This window comes from Uloborus diversus, chromosome 7, assembly GCF_026930045.1.
Source record: "Uloborus diversus isolate 005 chromosome 7, Udiv.v.3.1, whole genome shotgun sequence".
Lineage (NCBI taxonomy): Eukaryota > Metazoa > Arthropoda > Arachnida > Araneae > Uloboridae > Uloborus > Uloborus diversus.
Window position 1 is genome coordinate 99,729,978 of NC_072737.1, and position 15,870 is coordinate 99,745,847.

Here is a 15,870-nt window from a genome sequence, read left to right on the forward strand (position 1 = left end):
TTTTCCCATTCTTTCATGAAAGTGTTATCTTCTAGAAGTAACCATAAACCAATCGCTCAGCTAAGTTTCAATTATTTTTCTCATAAATTAAAAAAATAATCAAATGCCTTGTTCACAGAAATAAAAAAATGAAAAAAACTTTTAATATTTAAAAAATGATGCCAATTTAATATCAAAGTAGTAATTTTGTTAATTGTGCATACAATCATCTATTTTAATGATTAGTGGGAATATAATATTAAGCTCTCTTAGTAAAAGTATGGTTTAGTTAGTAGTTTCAAATGTATGTTACAAAATAGTATTTAGTAAATTTGAGGATATACTGGCAATTTATAATTTTGGTAGAAATCCTATTATTGATGTATTTTCCCTCCATTTATTTTCACCTCAGAAATAATGACATAGATAAGGTCTGTCACAGAGGTGAGGAATTTGCCATTAATATAGGCCTAATAGATACATTTTTCAGGTAAAATTTTTCTTTCTTTCGTTGATACAATCTGCACTGTTAAGCATATGAAAACATGTTCACTTCTTTTTTTACACTGATTTACATCCTTGAAATTCAAGTTCACGTAGGTGAGAAGTCAGAGTAACCACACTAAGTTTTAAAGCAAAATCTATCTTCTTGTTTTTCAACAAAAATCTCACAACTTCAACTATGGCTGAAAATAAACAAGGAGGGGCCCTTGTAATCATGGAAAATAAACATTGATGTCATTACTGCCACGTGTTAATGACAAATAGCATTTTGAGTTTAGGTAACGGAGGTGAGAATTTTTTGTGTGACAGATTGTGTGATTTTGTATTGACCTTTTTAAGTGTACCATTTTGAGCTAGAATGGGAGTTATGCATAATGAAGGAGGTTAAAAGTGGTAAAGGGGACAAGTGGATTTCTTGTGACCTATGTCAGATGTTCTGCTTGTTTAAGGGGAAGGATGAGTCTGAGAAGGATTTCATTTGCACAAATTGTGTTGAACTCTCAGAAATCAGAGTTAGGATGCTTACTTTGGAGGGTGAGTTAGCATTAGGCTGTAGGCGTGTAGATGGGGTAAACACTCCAGAGGGAAAGGGGGAAGTTAGCAAAAAGGAGATTGGCATTAGCTGTGTGTTAGATAGTGGGAATATTCCAGAATTAAAGGAGGAAGTTAGTAAAAAGGATGTGGGAATTAGCTGTGTGTTAGATAGTGGGAAAATTCCAGAGGTAAAGGGGAAAGTTATTGCTGAGGCGACTGACTGGGAAACGAAGGGTATAATTTTGGGAGATTCAATGGTGCGTGAGGTGGGAAACTCAATAGGCAGAGTTAGACGTAAGGTGGCTAGATGTTGTTTGCCAGGGGCTCGGGTGAGAGATGTAAATAGGGTTGCTGAAAAGAAGGGGGTATTTAATAAAGAGGATGTAGTTACTTTGTGGGTGGGAACTAACGATGTAGGCCATAGTAACAATGATGAGTTTACAAAGGAATGGGATTCCCTGTTGGACAAAGCAACCAACTGTTCGACAAATGTCCAAGTGGTTGGTTTGCTTCCCAGGTATGGAGTGCATAGGAGTTGGTTAAACCAACGGGCTAGGTGTATGAACCTGGTACTCAAGGAAATTTGCGTTAAGCGTAGTATCAGGTTTATTGATGTGTGGAGTAGATGTAAACGAGATTGGATTGCTAGGGATGGCCTACATCTGAGCTATACAGGGGTCAAAATGGTTAGTGGTTTGGTTTTAGAGGTTTCAGAATCAAAAAACTAAGTTGGAATGGGGGGCATGGTTTAAGGAGCAGAATTCGAAAGGGTACTAACTATCGGGATTTTAGTAGAAACGGAAATAGGGTGGCTAATAAGAGAAAAGATTTTAACACTTGGGATTCAAACAATCGTGCAGCATTAAATAAAAGTAAGATGGGCTTACTTAAGGTTTTTTATACAAATGCTCGTAGTATTAGGAACAAGATGGAAGAATTGAAAAGCCAGGGGTCTGGCCAGAGCAAATTTGGGTCCGTTAACGGACCCTTCACAAAAATCCAATCTACCAAAACGGACCTTTCACAAAAATCCGATCAACTAAAACGGACCCTTCACAAAATCCCGATCAACCAAAACGGACCCTTCACAAAATTCTGATAAACCAAAACGGATCTTTCACAAATTGTTTATTGAAAGAGCAAATCTCAGATTAAAATAATACAACATATTTCCTGTATAAAAACGATAATGGTTGGAACCTTTTTTAAAGTTAAATTAGAGGAATCAACTTATACAAAATCAGCTAATTTTGCAAAAGAAAAAAAAATCAGCACTCTTATGATGCTCCTTCAAGCCATAAATAATTACTACGGCCAAATAAATATAATGCCTGTTATTGGTTTCTTTGAAAGAAATTAATAGCTGAAAGTCAGTTCTCTGAATAGGCGTAGTAAGCACTTTTCTCCTCACTCATGATTTAATAATCAATAATATACAGCGAAATGAACTTAGAACTGCAAAGGATGGGGGGGGGGGGGGGGCGGGGGTGTGATCGCTTCAGATAGGGTTACCAAATTCTAACTAATCGCCACTAAGCGTTTCGCGGTGCAATGTTTAACTGTTTATCGCCACTTAGCGACTGGCGGTGCAATGTTCAACTGTTATTTTGGGAGAAAGTTATATGGGTTTGGTTTTTCGATGCTAAAAAGGATAATTAACTTTAAATAAACTCTTTTATTTACCTTTTTTTTTTTCTATAGATGTCTACATTTTGAAAAACACAATTTTTTTTTACATCCGATATGAGAATCATATTTTTTTATTTTTTCAAGCTAATTTTGCTTTATTAGGATGCAAATGAATGAAAAGTCTCTTTATTTTTGTAACAAAGCTTATTTCAAGTTTTTAAAGCGGAATTCCATTTTCGATGGTTTATTTTTTATTTTATTTATTATTATTTTTTTTTTTGCTTCAACTGTGTCCAGATATTAATGATATGTTTATCACAGGACTCTAAAAATGTAATTCTAAAATAATTTTATCAAAAATATTTATTTTACAAGCTGTTTTTTATACTTTTGATGCCTTCACTTTGAGGATTGCAATCTCTTTGCATCCGCTATGGGAATCTGATTTTTCGAATTTTTGACGTTTAGTACGCTTAGCTAAGAGGTAAACAAATAAAATATTTTTTATTTTTGTAAAAATCACGGAGTTTATAAGTTTTAAATGAAACTCTGTGCTCTTAAACCGTGTCTTGGGTTAAAAAGTTAAATGCTGAACCCCTGACTGAATTTTTTTTCTTACAGTTATTTTAAATACTATACAAATAACATTTCAAGTATAAGTCAACATGATGTAAAATGGTTGATAAATATGGATACTTGAGGGGCGCCCATCTCCCAGTGAGCGATGCCACCCCCCCCCCCTTCCCAAATACTAGAAAAACATTCAAGAATGATATTCTCAACAGAAAAGAGAGAAAACACTCAACTTTAAGTGTCAATGATGCAGTTTCCACCATCTCAAGAGTCTTAACTTTCGTTTTTACAAAAAAAGAAAAAAAATTTGATTTTTCACAAAATTAATTGACTTTTCACAAAATTATTTGATTTTTCACAAAAAACGGACTTTTGTATTTGTATTTGTATTTAGATTTCATTATCCTACTAAAGCGAATTAAATCACAATAGAAAAAATTTAAATACACTTGAGCATTTAGTGTTTGAGGCACTTGTGAGGAAAAAGTTATAAAAAATATGTTTGTTTTATTTAAACAAGTTATTAAGCACCATTATGTGCGACACCAGATGTGTGACATGCCGCGGGGGTGAGAACTTCACATGTTGTGAAGCAAAAAAAATTTCAATTTTTTTTTTGAAAAAATGTTGACAGATTTAAGTCTATATTTTTATGGGGAATGTAAAAAATGAACTATTCTTTAAAGCTTTTATTGTAATGTGCATGTGACTTTAAAGTTAGACTTTTTGGAGAATGACCCATACATGACACACAGCATAGGCATGAGAGCTTTGCCTTGCATTTCAGCTTTGATTATTCTCTTGAAAATTCCTGGTTTCTTCAAATTTGGTTCCTAACTTTTTTTATTACTACAACAAGTTTCTTGGAAAAACATAATATATTTTATAAAAAAGGGACAAAATAAGGAAAAACCACTGAAAACACAGTTTATGCATACCTATATTAAATTTAAATACGTTTATCAGACATAATGGGAGTGAACTTTTCAAGTACATTGTTCACATTTAACACAAGAGATTGGATTTTTGGATTTGGTCATCAGTTGGATTTGGCCTTCAGTTGCAGATTTCCTTCTATTACAGCAAATGAAAAACTCCAACTACTGTCCTGTTAGTTTAAAATCCCTCTAGGCTTGACCTACCTTCATCAAGTTTCCAAAATTGTTACCATAGATGATGAGTAAAAGTTTTAAATAAAATACAAAAGTAAGAATTTCTACCTCTTTCACCTGAACTAATCAGGGTTGCCAGCGGATGAAAGGTGCCTAAAAGTGAGTAATTTATCCTCTTTAAATTTCCGAAAATTGCTATCATAAATGAAGAATAAAATATATCTTATATCTTTAAACGAGCAATTCTTGTGGGTATGTATATATTTCTTATCTCGGAAACGGCTCTAACGATTTCGGTGAAATTTTGGATTTAATTGTAGTTTAGCATTCTAAGTTCATCTACATCAGTGTTTTTTCTGTAAAAACGCGATTTTTTACAAAAAACAAGTTTTTTATATAAAGTCAAATTGAGTTAAGCCTTGAAGTAAACTGAGTTGACGCATCAGGCAGACGATTTGCAACCATAACAATAAAAATTTGTCTCTTCTCGCTTTAAAATTTTACTAGTGGACCCGTGCGGAACTCCGCACTGTGCTTCGAATCGCTTTATAAGGCATTTCTTTCTTTAAAAATTTCAAAGGAAGAACATTATGAAGAAGAACCGAAAAAAAGTAAGCGCAGAAGGGAAGGCATGTAATTTAAAGACATCAGTAACAAAACCTCATTAAATACAACGTTTTGATAATTTGATCATCGCTCAACTGTTGGTCGTACATATTTTCAATGCAAACTTAAATATCATTAAAAGTGTGGCTGAGTAGTGACTCGTGAAAATGCAATAATTGTGCATGTGAAAAAACAGGTTGTGACAAATACAGTCCTGCCCATGTGAGCATCTGACGGGAAAAAAAGAAACATTAAAGAGATATTTATTGGCACGGATTCGAATTGGCGCCATTCTAATTAACAGCCCGACACCACAACAAACCTAGCAACCTAGCAATGGCGCCTTCCTTTTCGAAAGTTATTCATTGAAGGAATGCGTAGTAAAAACAGCAAAAAAGCTTTTTGCCAAAAAAAAAAAAAAATAATAATAATAATGAGATCATGCTTCTATGTTTTGTCATTACCCAGCATGATATGATTTAAAATTTTTCGTAAGGCATGGAATTTGATTAAAGAATGACGAAGATCTCACTTAGCGATTGAAACAAACATTCTAGAGAAGTAATAAATTAGATTGAAAATAAGTGTTTTTATCTTTGAATATTAAGCTATTTCACACGGAAGGTTGCTTTAACCGTTACAGCTTAAATGCCCGCACATGTTTCTTTTTAAATCGAACACTTAAAATTCAAAACCAAAACCAGTTGAACTGAGTCCGTTTTTTAAGTGTAATTTTTCGAACGTAGACAAAATGTATTTCTTTTTTCAACAGAAAGCAGAGGAGTAGAAAATGATTTCTTGCTAATGAAGTTGATAATAATTTTAATGCTTTATATCGTATTTGAGCGAATAAAAAATTAAAGGTTTACTGGGTGAAACTCATAGCTTTAATTTGGCGTAGTATTTTTTCATTTTTACAAAAGGTTGAACACTGCTATTAGAAACATCTACATTTCACCATACAATGAAAATGTTTTTCTGTACAAAAATGACTTCCTTTAGGTAAATCTAATACTTTTTTTATGCTTATATTATGCTGAGTGATCTGAATGTAGTCAGAGCTTTAAAAAAAGGAAGAACACCCTTCGATTAACAGTCAACTTATCTTAATGATAACTGTAGCTTGCATAACGGAGTAGAAACATCAAGTAGCATTCGCACTTCATTTATTTTTTTTACGTGTGTATGTTATGAGTACATGTAATGCGTAATACTAATATAAATTTGATATTATGTCGAAGAGCCCAAGCTTGCCCGAAGTTCATATAGTTTATAGCCGAACGCTCTACTGAAAAAAACTTATCAATTTAACCAAACAACTAATTCCAGTGCTTTTAAGCTTTATTAAAATATGAACACACACACACAGTTTTTTTTTTTTGCCGAAAGCGACGTAAAAAGTTGGAAAACTGCATTAGAACTTTGCAAAAAAAAAAAAAAAAAAGCATAAAAACTACAGGCTGCATCAAGGTTTTCAAACAGCAAGGGGCGTTTTCGAAAACTTGATTTTTCGACCGTAAGTCTATTTTTCATCATTAGCCAGCCTGATAAGTTTTAAAATGAGAAGGGAACAATATATAAGATATTGAAGAGAAATGTTTTTATTTTTGAAAATTTTTACAATTCGTTACCGCAGGCAGCTTGAACCGTTATGACTTAGATGGCAGCACATGTTCATCATTTAACAGCGCGGTTAAAATACAAAATAAATTGAACTATGCTCTATTTTAAGCGTAGCTTTTCGAATGTAGTAAAAATGTGATAAGCTTTTTTTTTTGCAAAAAGTAGAAAAAATATATATTTTACCATTCAAATTGAGGTAGTATTTTTTTTATTTCTACAAAGAGTCAAAAACTCATTAGAAGAATATATATTTCAATATACGATTTATTATTTTTTTCTGAACAAAAAACAATTCTATTATAGTCTGAAATCTTAAACCTGTTACTTATATTTTCGCTTACATTATGCTTTAATTTTCTTACCAGAGCCAAAGCTTTAAAATTAAAAAAAAAAAAAAAAAAAAAAAAAACGTACAATTCAGAAGCAATTTAGCACAAAGTCGCATCAAGTTTCCATAACAGCAAGTAGCATTTCCTTCTCATTTATTCTATTCCCTCATATTTGTTTTTCACTTCATTAAGTGTTCATGCTAATTTTTTGATGCAGATTGTCCGGACGTGGGCCCGAACGCTCATCCTCCTGGTTACGAGGAGAACGCTCTGCCAATCAAGCTATTCAGCTCTGTCGGTCATAGTGCAAGTTAAAGTTATAAGTTTAACCGAAAACCTCATTCTGGTTCTTTAAAACTGGTTTTTTCGGCTGAAAAAAACAATTTTTAGACCGTGGGTCTATTTTTCGTCAGTAGCCAGCACCATAAGCTTTAAAATAAAGTGTAAATCACAGAAATCGATCAAGAATTAAGGAAAATCTGGCGTAGAAACCAAGAACAGGCTATAGAAATAATATATAAGGATACTTGCTTAGGGTTGATAGGCTTGGCTGATATTAGCCACTTTGGTTAATTTCAATAATGCTTGGCTAAAAACAAATTCAAAGGCATTATGTAAGTCGATGTAAGGCTTTTTTTTCTGCAAAACTATTGCTTGACTTCTTATTTTATTTTATTTACTTATTTTCTCTTTTACACTTCAAACAGTTTTATATTTTTTTAATCATGCATCTAAATTCTGTTTTGGAAAAACATATGTTTTGAGACTTTATATTTTGTTGTTATAATTTGTTGGAGTGGTTTGTGGATCATCGGTTTTTATGGATAGCATGCTATATGTAGCATTTTCTGGCATAAAGTGACCAACTTCTAAAAGTACTTATTCCAAATGAAAATCTCGATTGGGATAAACTCGTGAATCGCAACTCTTTTGATAAATGACCGGAAAATTGTATAGTGGAAACAAAAATGTAACAGATAGCTTAAAGCAAAATGTTGATTTAATTGCATTCAGAATCTTTTTTGTTTGGTACTTTAATGTTATAAGAAGGTTGCGGCGCATTTTCAATCCAATTTTTCATATTTATTGTCGCCATGTTTGGTCTTAGAAACTACATTTTGTCAATACCGTACGTTAAATATTTATACGCAACCAGCTCAGAGATTCCCTTGTTGGATGTCTGTGAGAGAGAGGAGGTCTGTATTTAATAGTAGGCTTGTTGTAGCTGAAATGATTATAATGATGATGAAGTGTTTACATGGATATCTCTCGTTTCTCAGAAGCATATCCAACGACTGGCGAGAGCCTTAATATTTCGTTTACATGATGCTTTTCAAGTATATTTGAAAAAGTACCTAACCTAAGAAAAAAAACAAGCTGACAAAAAATAATTCTTTTAAAGCCGAGCGAGGTTCGGTCGTCCAGGTACTGGAAATAAAACGTAAAAGTAAGAATTTCTACCTCTTTCAGGTGTAACTAATCAGGGTTGTCAGGGGCTAAAAAGTGCCCAAAAATTATTATTAGGTGCCAAAAATATTTGAAGTTTCCAAATCGAAACTTTGAATAGCGACAACCCTATGATTGAACCACTTTTGCTTGGGCAACCCTATACCATCAGTTTTGTAATATTTTTACCTACATTTTTTTATATGACATAAATGGAAACTTGATGAGAGTAAATTACTCATTTTTGGACACCTTTTAGCCTCTAGCAAACCCGTTTAGGGTTCGGAAAAAGGTAAACAACCTTACTTTAGCGTTTTTTTTTTACAGCTAAAACTCGTCATTTATGACAACAATTTCCGGAAACTTGTAAAGGGGTAAATTATCTCCCTCTTTGGGCACCTTTTAGCCCCTGACAACCCTGATTAGAGATCGAAAAAGGTAGGCAACCTTATTTAAGCGTTTTATTTCCATATTTTACTCTTCATTTATGATAACAAATTTTGAAAACTCGATGAAGGTAAGTTACTCATTTTTAGGCACCTTTCAACCCCTGGCAACCCTACTGAAAGAGGTAGAAAATTCTTACTTTCACTTTTTATTTACGACTTTTACGCTTTACCTATGGTAATTATTTTTGGAAACTCGATGAGGGTAGGTCAAGCTTAGTGGGATCTTGGTCTAAGTGCTCTTGAAAGAAAACACTCAGAAATTAAGCTACTTAAGATCTGATTAATATCAGTTGAGTTGCACACTCTAAATAGAAAGTTTAAGGTAATTGGGATGACTCAGGACACTGTGCAAGTTTTCCTGGGTTAAAGCAGTAAGAATATAGTTAAGAAGCTTCATGACTTTCCTCCATGTATATTTTAAAACATTTTAAAAATATGAAAGAAACAATGTTGTGAATCAGTGATTACAAAATAAATTCCTTTAAGAGTTATTAAAGTTGTGAGTTTTGGGACATTAGTAAATGAAGTCAAGTCTTGTAGCCTGAAAATCACAACTTTTATGTCGTTAAAGGGGACCATTATACTACTACCAAAGCATATATATGCAATTCCTTTTGCAATTTTCAAAATAACGGTGTTGTTTTTATCAATTTTCTGTATAAAATTAAGGTTAACATTTTATGCATTATCTAATAATACAATAAGCTGTGAGAGTTAAATATTTTGTAAACATACTAAATTTTATTGAATTTAAAGCATATTCTGGGTGTGATTATAACTTCACTGTTTCTTAATTCCACAACATTTGATTAAAATTATATTTTAAAATATATTTTATGATAATTTAGTGACTATGTCAGACATTACTCTTCTGTTCAATATTAAAATTGAAAATTGCATTTTTAGTATTGTGGTATATGAACATATATTTTGTGGTAGTTTGGTCTAGTTTACTCAAGCCCTCTGTTTGGTACAATATGTTTTCTTTGGATTTATGATTTTGAGGACATTACAGATAACTCAACTTATTTAGCCTCAATTCAGCTAAGCAGACTTTTATAGTGTGTATGTTAAATATCTAACCAACATCGCCTGTTCATTTTTTAAACTGTTAAATAAAATTATTTTTCTGTTCTATAGCTCCAGAAGTTCTCAGGAATAAAGGCTACAATCGCTCACTGGATATGTGGTCTGTCGGAGTTATTGTTTATGTTAGGTAAATGTTTTAAACTTTTCTTTTTTTTTCCTTTTTTGATTTTGATGTTGTAAAAAGACTCTGCTGGTAAGAAGCAAATTAGTTTTTTAAGCTGAATAAAATATTATTTTATAAGTGATGGAATTCCTTTTAAAGTTTTTCACCTATTTAATAGTTTTTCATTTGATTTAAAGTACTTTTAATTCCATTGCAGTTTAAGTGGTACCTTTCCTTTTAATGAGGATGAGGATATCAACGATCAAATACAGAATGCAGCTTTCATGTATCCTCCTTGTCCTTGGAAAGAGGTCTCATCTGATGGTTGGTATTCAGTTCAATATTTTTTAAAATCTTTTATTCATTATTATTTAATTTTATGTATTTTATTTTATATGTTCATTTATTTAGACTTGTGCATTAATTTATAATAAAATATAACATTGAAATTTTGATTTTTGAATTATAGAGAAGTAAACATCCAGGGTTCGTACGCTCCGGGAATTCTGGGAATTGTCAGGGAAAATGACACTGTCAAAAATGTCAGGGAAAAGGCAGGGAGTTTTCAAATTTTGTCCTCCAAAAATTTTTTTTCCCAAGGAATTAAGTACCATGAGATCTAGTCTTCGTTTTTATTGTGATTTCACGAAAAAAATTGTAAATTTTTATCTAAACCGACGCTGGCACTTAAAAACTGCGATCGAGAAATGAACGTTTTTTTTTTTCACAACGAAAAATGCGCCAAAAGAGCGAAGATTTTCTTACATGGAGTCAGGGAGGGGAACGCATTTCTTTCTACTGCCTAAAGTTTTAGATGGGTTGCCACAACATTCTATTCGGTTCAGGGTTCGTACGCTCCGGGAAAACTTGGAATTATCATGGAAAATGACATAGTCAAAAATGTCAGGGAATTTTCCAAATGTGTCCCCAAAATTTTTCTTTTCCCAATTTTTTCCCAGGGAATTTGGTTTTATGAGATCTAATCTTCATTTTTATCGATGTATTTAAAAGAAATTGTAACAATTTTAAAGCAATAAAAAAGTGGCGACCCAAAAAATCTTCAGCAGCCGCCGTTTTTGGCTCTCAGTAGTTCCCAAGGGAAAAAAAAATCAGGTGAACAGCAATTATGCACAAACTCAAAAGGAGAGAAGACAATTTACTGCTTCGGAAGCACAACCTGTAGATGGGGGAAGGTCGATCGGGGAAAATAGTTTTTTTTTTTTTTTTTATCGGAAAATCATTTCAGCTACGTGTGAAACGTAGTCGCCATCTTTGGTCATTCACAAGATAGATGTAGATACGATCCTAAAATGCCTAAGTTTCTAAAAACAAAGCAGAATTGGATGTTTTCTTTAATTGAAAACTGATGAAAATAACAAAAAATGGTCTACAAATTGTTTTTCTATTGTTATTTAAAATAATTTTCTTGAGAAATGAAAAATTTTGTTCTTAAAACTTAATCTTATCCTCACTGCCTCGGACGCAAATGTGATAAAAACTTTTCAATGAATTGTAGTTTCATGAAGATTAATTATTTTTTAATTGTCTTCATGCGACAAATTAAAAAAGTTATTTCTTATTTTTGGGCATAGCCGCCATATTTGGTCATTCCCAAGATGGAAGTACACAAGACTTTTTAAGTCTTGTGTCCATCCAATGCCGAAAACGGCATTGGATGTTAATTGCAATGCAAATTATTGAAAACAACACAAATTGTGCCTTTTTTTCCGGATAATTTGTAATTATTTTCTGGAAAAATGCAAAATTTAATCTTCATAACATTTTTTTGTTTTAATTGATTTAGACTCTTATGTGCTAAATACTGACTATTTTGCTTTTATTGTATCCTTTTAAGGATTATTAATTATTTATTACTACTTTTATACTACAAATCCAAAAATCTACATATTATTTTAAATTTTTCACTTTGTCGCCATATTTGATCGTTTGCACAATGGAAGTAGACTTAAACTTCCAGAAACAGAATTGGATGTTTATATCAATGAGTAACATTGAAAATAACATTAAAATGTGCAAAAAGTTGTGAATTTTTGAAAATTAACTAATACTTTCTGGAAAAGAAAATTTGAAATTTTAATGTAAGCGTCCTTTAATATGTGAAAAAAAAAAGATTATTGGCATTGACCTATGATCGGCGGATGTTGATTTTTGTTACTATGCATTACATGGTATGCCAATTGATGCAACAAGTTAACCATATTTATACTAAAATTTAGCTTTGCATTTTGCTCAATATGTTTTGTGTAACCTACTTATAAGAAAATAAAAAGTATTGTAAACCAAAAGTAGATGCTAAAAGGTTGCTGCAGGACTACAGCAAAACGCTATAATATTACGCGTGACATCAAAAAAAAAACGCTTAAATAAGTTGAAAGTACTCTGTTTTCAACAAATAGTAAACAAATTAAAACAATTTTGAACAAAATGTTTTAAAAAGACTTAAAATTTTGACAGAGAAAACAAAGGAAAAAAAATCCAAGGTTTTTTTTTTTTTTTTTAATCTAAGGGGAGAAGTTTCAGTTCTTCTGCATTGCTACTTTAAACAATTTTAATTATTTTGAAAATATTACTATTTAAACTTAAATTTTTAATGAAGCGAGTAACCTGGAATTTTCTAAAAAACTACCTGGAAAACCTGGAAAAGTCAGGGAACTTTTCTTAACCAAAAGTGTATGAACCCTGATACATCTTTTAATAAAATATCACCCTCTGTATTTCACCTCAAAGAAAGCTAGGAAAGCTGTGATTTTTTTTTTTTTTTTACATCTTTCTTTACTAAAACTTTTATCAAAGGATTTGAAAGGTTACTAAGTTGTTGCAATTGTACAATCAAAGGTTAAAAAAACAAAGCATATGTTCAAAGCAGGGGCACGCAATGAGGTGCACATTCCACAGCCACCTTTTGAGCTTCTATGGGTTTACCCCTAGTTAAAAGGGGTGCATGTATGCACCCTTGATTTCCTTTTGAACTTTTCTAAACACTTAGGACTTTTGCCGCCCTGGATTCAAATATAGGATCTGGTCCAGTGCCATTGCCCATTGCCTAATTAATTTTTCACACCAAAGCTGCTGACCAAGTACAGATTTGATCAAACATCTGTAAGGGGCAGAAGATGGGGGTTTAGTGTACCACGTAGAGGCTCCCACCATTACGGCCCCTCAAAGTATCGGTATTTGTTTCTGTTGATATTTGATATTTAATGTCGTAAAAAGGTCCTAATTTTTTTTTTTTAATCCCCTTTCTGTCTGCTATGTTTATCAATTTAATACTAACAAACGATTTAAAGTTGTTTGATGTAAAGTTTTTCTGTGTTGTATATTATTTGAAGGTTTTCCTTCTATTGAAGTAAGTCAAACTAAACACTACATCTTCAAGTGCCTAAAATCCCTCTGTTATGTAAGATAAAAGGAAATCCTGCATATAACTAAGAGTTCTGTCAAAATGTAATATTTGTGAAGTGGTACAATAGAACAGTGAAAGTATGCTTTTCTAATGTTGAAAACTTTAACAGTTCAATCAACTTTAGACACTTTACTGACCAAATCATAAGAGGCGATTTGAAAGTGAGGAGGGAGGAGATAGTGATTCAAAGCATAGACAACTAGGAAAAAAATAAAGTTTGATTTGTTTTCTCTATCTTATGTGATATCTTAACCTTAATACCTCTTTTATATATATATTTTTTTCTCTTCACTGAATATTGATAGTGCCAGCAATTTGTTTTTTAGATCCAATACTGAAGGATATGTGATGTAGTTTTTTTGAAATGATGATTATAATTCTGATTAGATCACAACAATGTCATTCAGAAGTCATAAATTCAATTTAGAAATTTTTCCAGCATAGTCAGATATGAGATAAATATCTATGTGCTGAAACGTAAGGTAACAAACAACAACGTCAAAAAGCACTAATTGCAGATTAATAAAGACACATGCTTCGGCGTTACTAGGAATGCCTTTTTCAATGCAAAAAGTAATGAGCTTATGGATGAAAAGACATCCCACAAAAGTCCGACTTTTGTTGATGCCTCTCTCCTGGTCTCTAAACCAGCGATTCCCAAAGTGTGTCTCACTGAAGGGTGAAAAGGGTTCCGCCAAGAATTGTATAAATTAATAATTTTCACAGTAATTTCAAAAAAAGAGAAACTTTCAGGGATAAAAAATGCTGCTCTAAATTGAAGAAGTAGGCGTCATTGTATCATATCGTTATGCCAGCATAAAAAAAACACTCTCTGATTTAAAGAAAGTTCTTGATGAAGCTTCAGAAGTTGTTGTTTTTTCAAATCTCGTTATCTCCAGTAAGTACTATTGAGCACGATTTATGAAGATATGAGTAATCATCACAAATCCCTACTTTACTGTGCAAAATACAGTAGCTATCTAAAACAAACGCTTTTGAAAGATTGTATGACCTTATAGATGAAGTTTTTCAGCTGGAGCAAAAAACAATAATATCTTTAGCAGTTTTCAATGTTTTGCATGACGTCGGTTGATATAATCTGCCCATCTGTTGCCTATATTTTTGGTAAACTGAATCGTCTCTATTTTCATTCAAGGACAAAGTTACCTCTTTCGTTGTGAGAGACAAACTAACCTAGCAAAAGGAAAGCTGAGTTTTTGTACTCTCTGTTTAAGAGGAAACAACATAGAATATTTTCCTCTCCTCAAGTAAAGTTCTGCAAAAAAAAAAAAAAAAAACTATTTGAAGAAAAGGCAGTACAACTATTTCCTGGTATTTAAAAAAAGCATTGCTGGCCATTCGGAAAACCTTATAAAATCCTTGTGGAATTCTTCCCCTGCTCAAAGAGTTTTGGATTGGTGTTGCAGAGGAGTACTAGTTATTGGCTAAGAAAGCTCTATATATCTTAAAACAGCTTCGGCACATAACAAATTATCTGTGAAATTAAAGTTTTCTAGCCATGGTGTACATGAAAAGCAAATTCAGTTCTAAAATGGATTCTGCTCTTGTACAGACTCAACTTTTTGCATAGACTCAGAGTTTACAGCAGTTATCAGTAATACAATAAATCAATTTCATTCTTCAAATTAATATAATTTTCCTCAAAGACATGCAAAATTTTAATTTTAAGTATATGCCTTATTGCAAATTAAACATGATTGTCTTTACTGATACAGCTTCCATTTTTTTAAGAAGTTGCTTTTTGTACAAAGTTAACTAGTATGCTGTGAGCACTGGTCGAGGTATCCTTATAGGTAAGGCACCAGACTTGTGGCAGAAGTCAGGGGTGATTGTGTTTCGGTATTTTACCGAATTTCCGGTATTTTCAGACACATTTCCAGTATTTTCATGTCCAAAAATACCGGAATTATGTTTTTTTCGTTACGCTTTTATCTTCCTACCTCTGCAATTTTTTAAAAAAATTATATAATACTCATCAAATATACCTGCAAGAGCCTTAAGATGGACAAATGTCAAGATAATTTGTATAACACCAGCTCAAAAGTAACTTTGTAATCCATTAAAAATTTAACGAAATGTACACACAATATTTTGACTCAGAACTATTTAAAACTAGGGCAAAGGTGCACTTAAATAATAGGGGGCCAAGGATTACCCCCCCCCCCCCCCCCGTTCTCGCTTTGAAATTTTCAGGTATTTTTTGATGAACTCACAATCACCCCTGAGAAGTATCACAGGTTCGATAATAACAATGGTTAAAGATCCCCCTTGTGAGCTAATTTGACTTGTGCTTGTTAAATTAGTCGCGGTTGGTCCCTAAGTCTTCCATTATTTTATTTCAAATCAGTATTTCTGAGGTTTTTGAATCTGGTTACTTTTGCTTCCTGGTCTGACCTGAGTCAAAAAAACAGAGCTTACTTCAGGACCCTATAAAGAAGTGAAACTACCT

At 32.4% G+C, this 15,870-nt stretch overlaps 1 protein-coding gene across 1 annotated transcript in view; it reads left to right on the forward strand.

Moving 5' to 3' along the window:
- LOC129226600 (serine/threonine-protein kinase D3-like) overlaps positions 1-15,870 on the forward strand; it is a 111,830-nt gene that overhangs the window by 84,767 nt on the left and 11,193 nt on the right. Inside the window, exons 19-20 of the mRNA XM_054861224.1 lie at positions 9,925-10,000; positions 10,194-10,300. Coding sequence (XP_054717199.1) covers positions 9,925-10,000; positions 10,194-10,300 — 183 coding nt within the window. The remainder of the gene's footprint in view (positions 1-9,924; positions 10,001-10,193; positions 10,301-15,870) is intronic.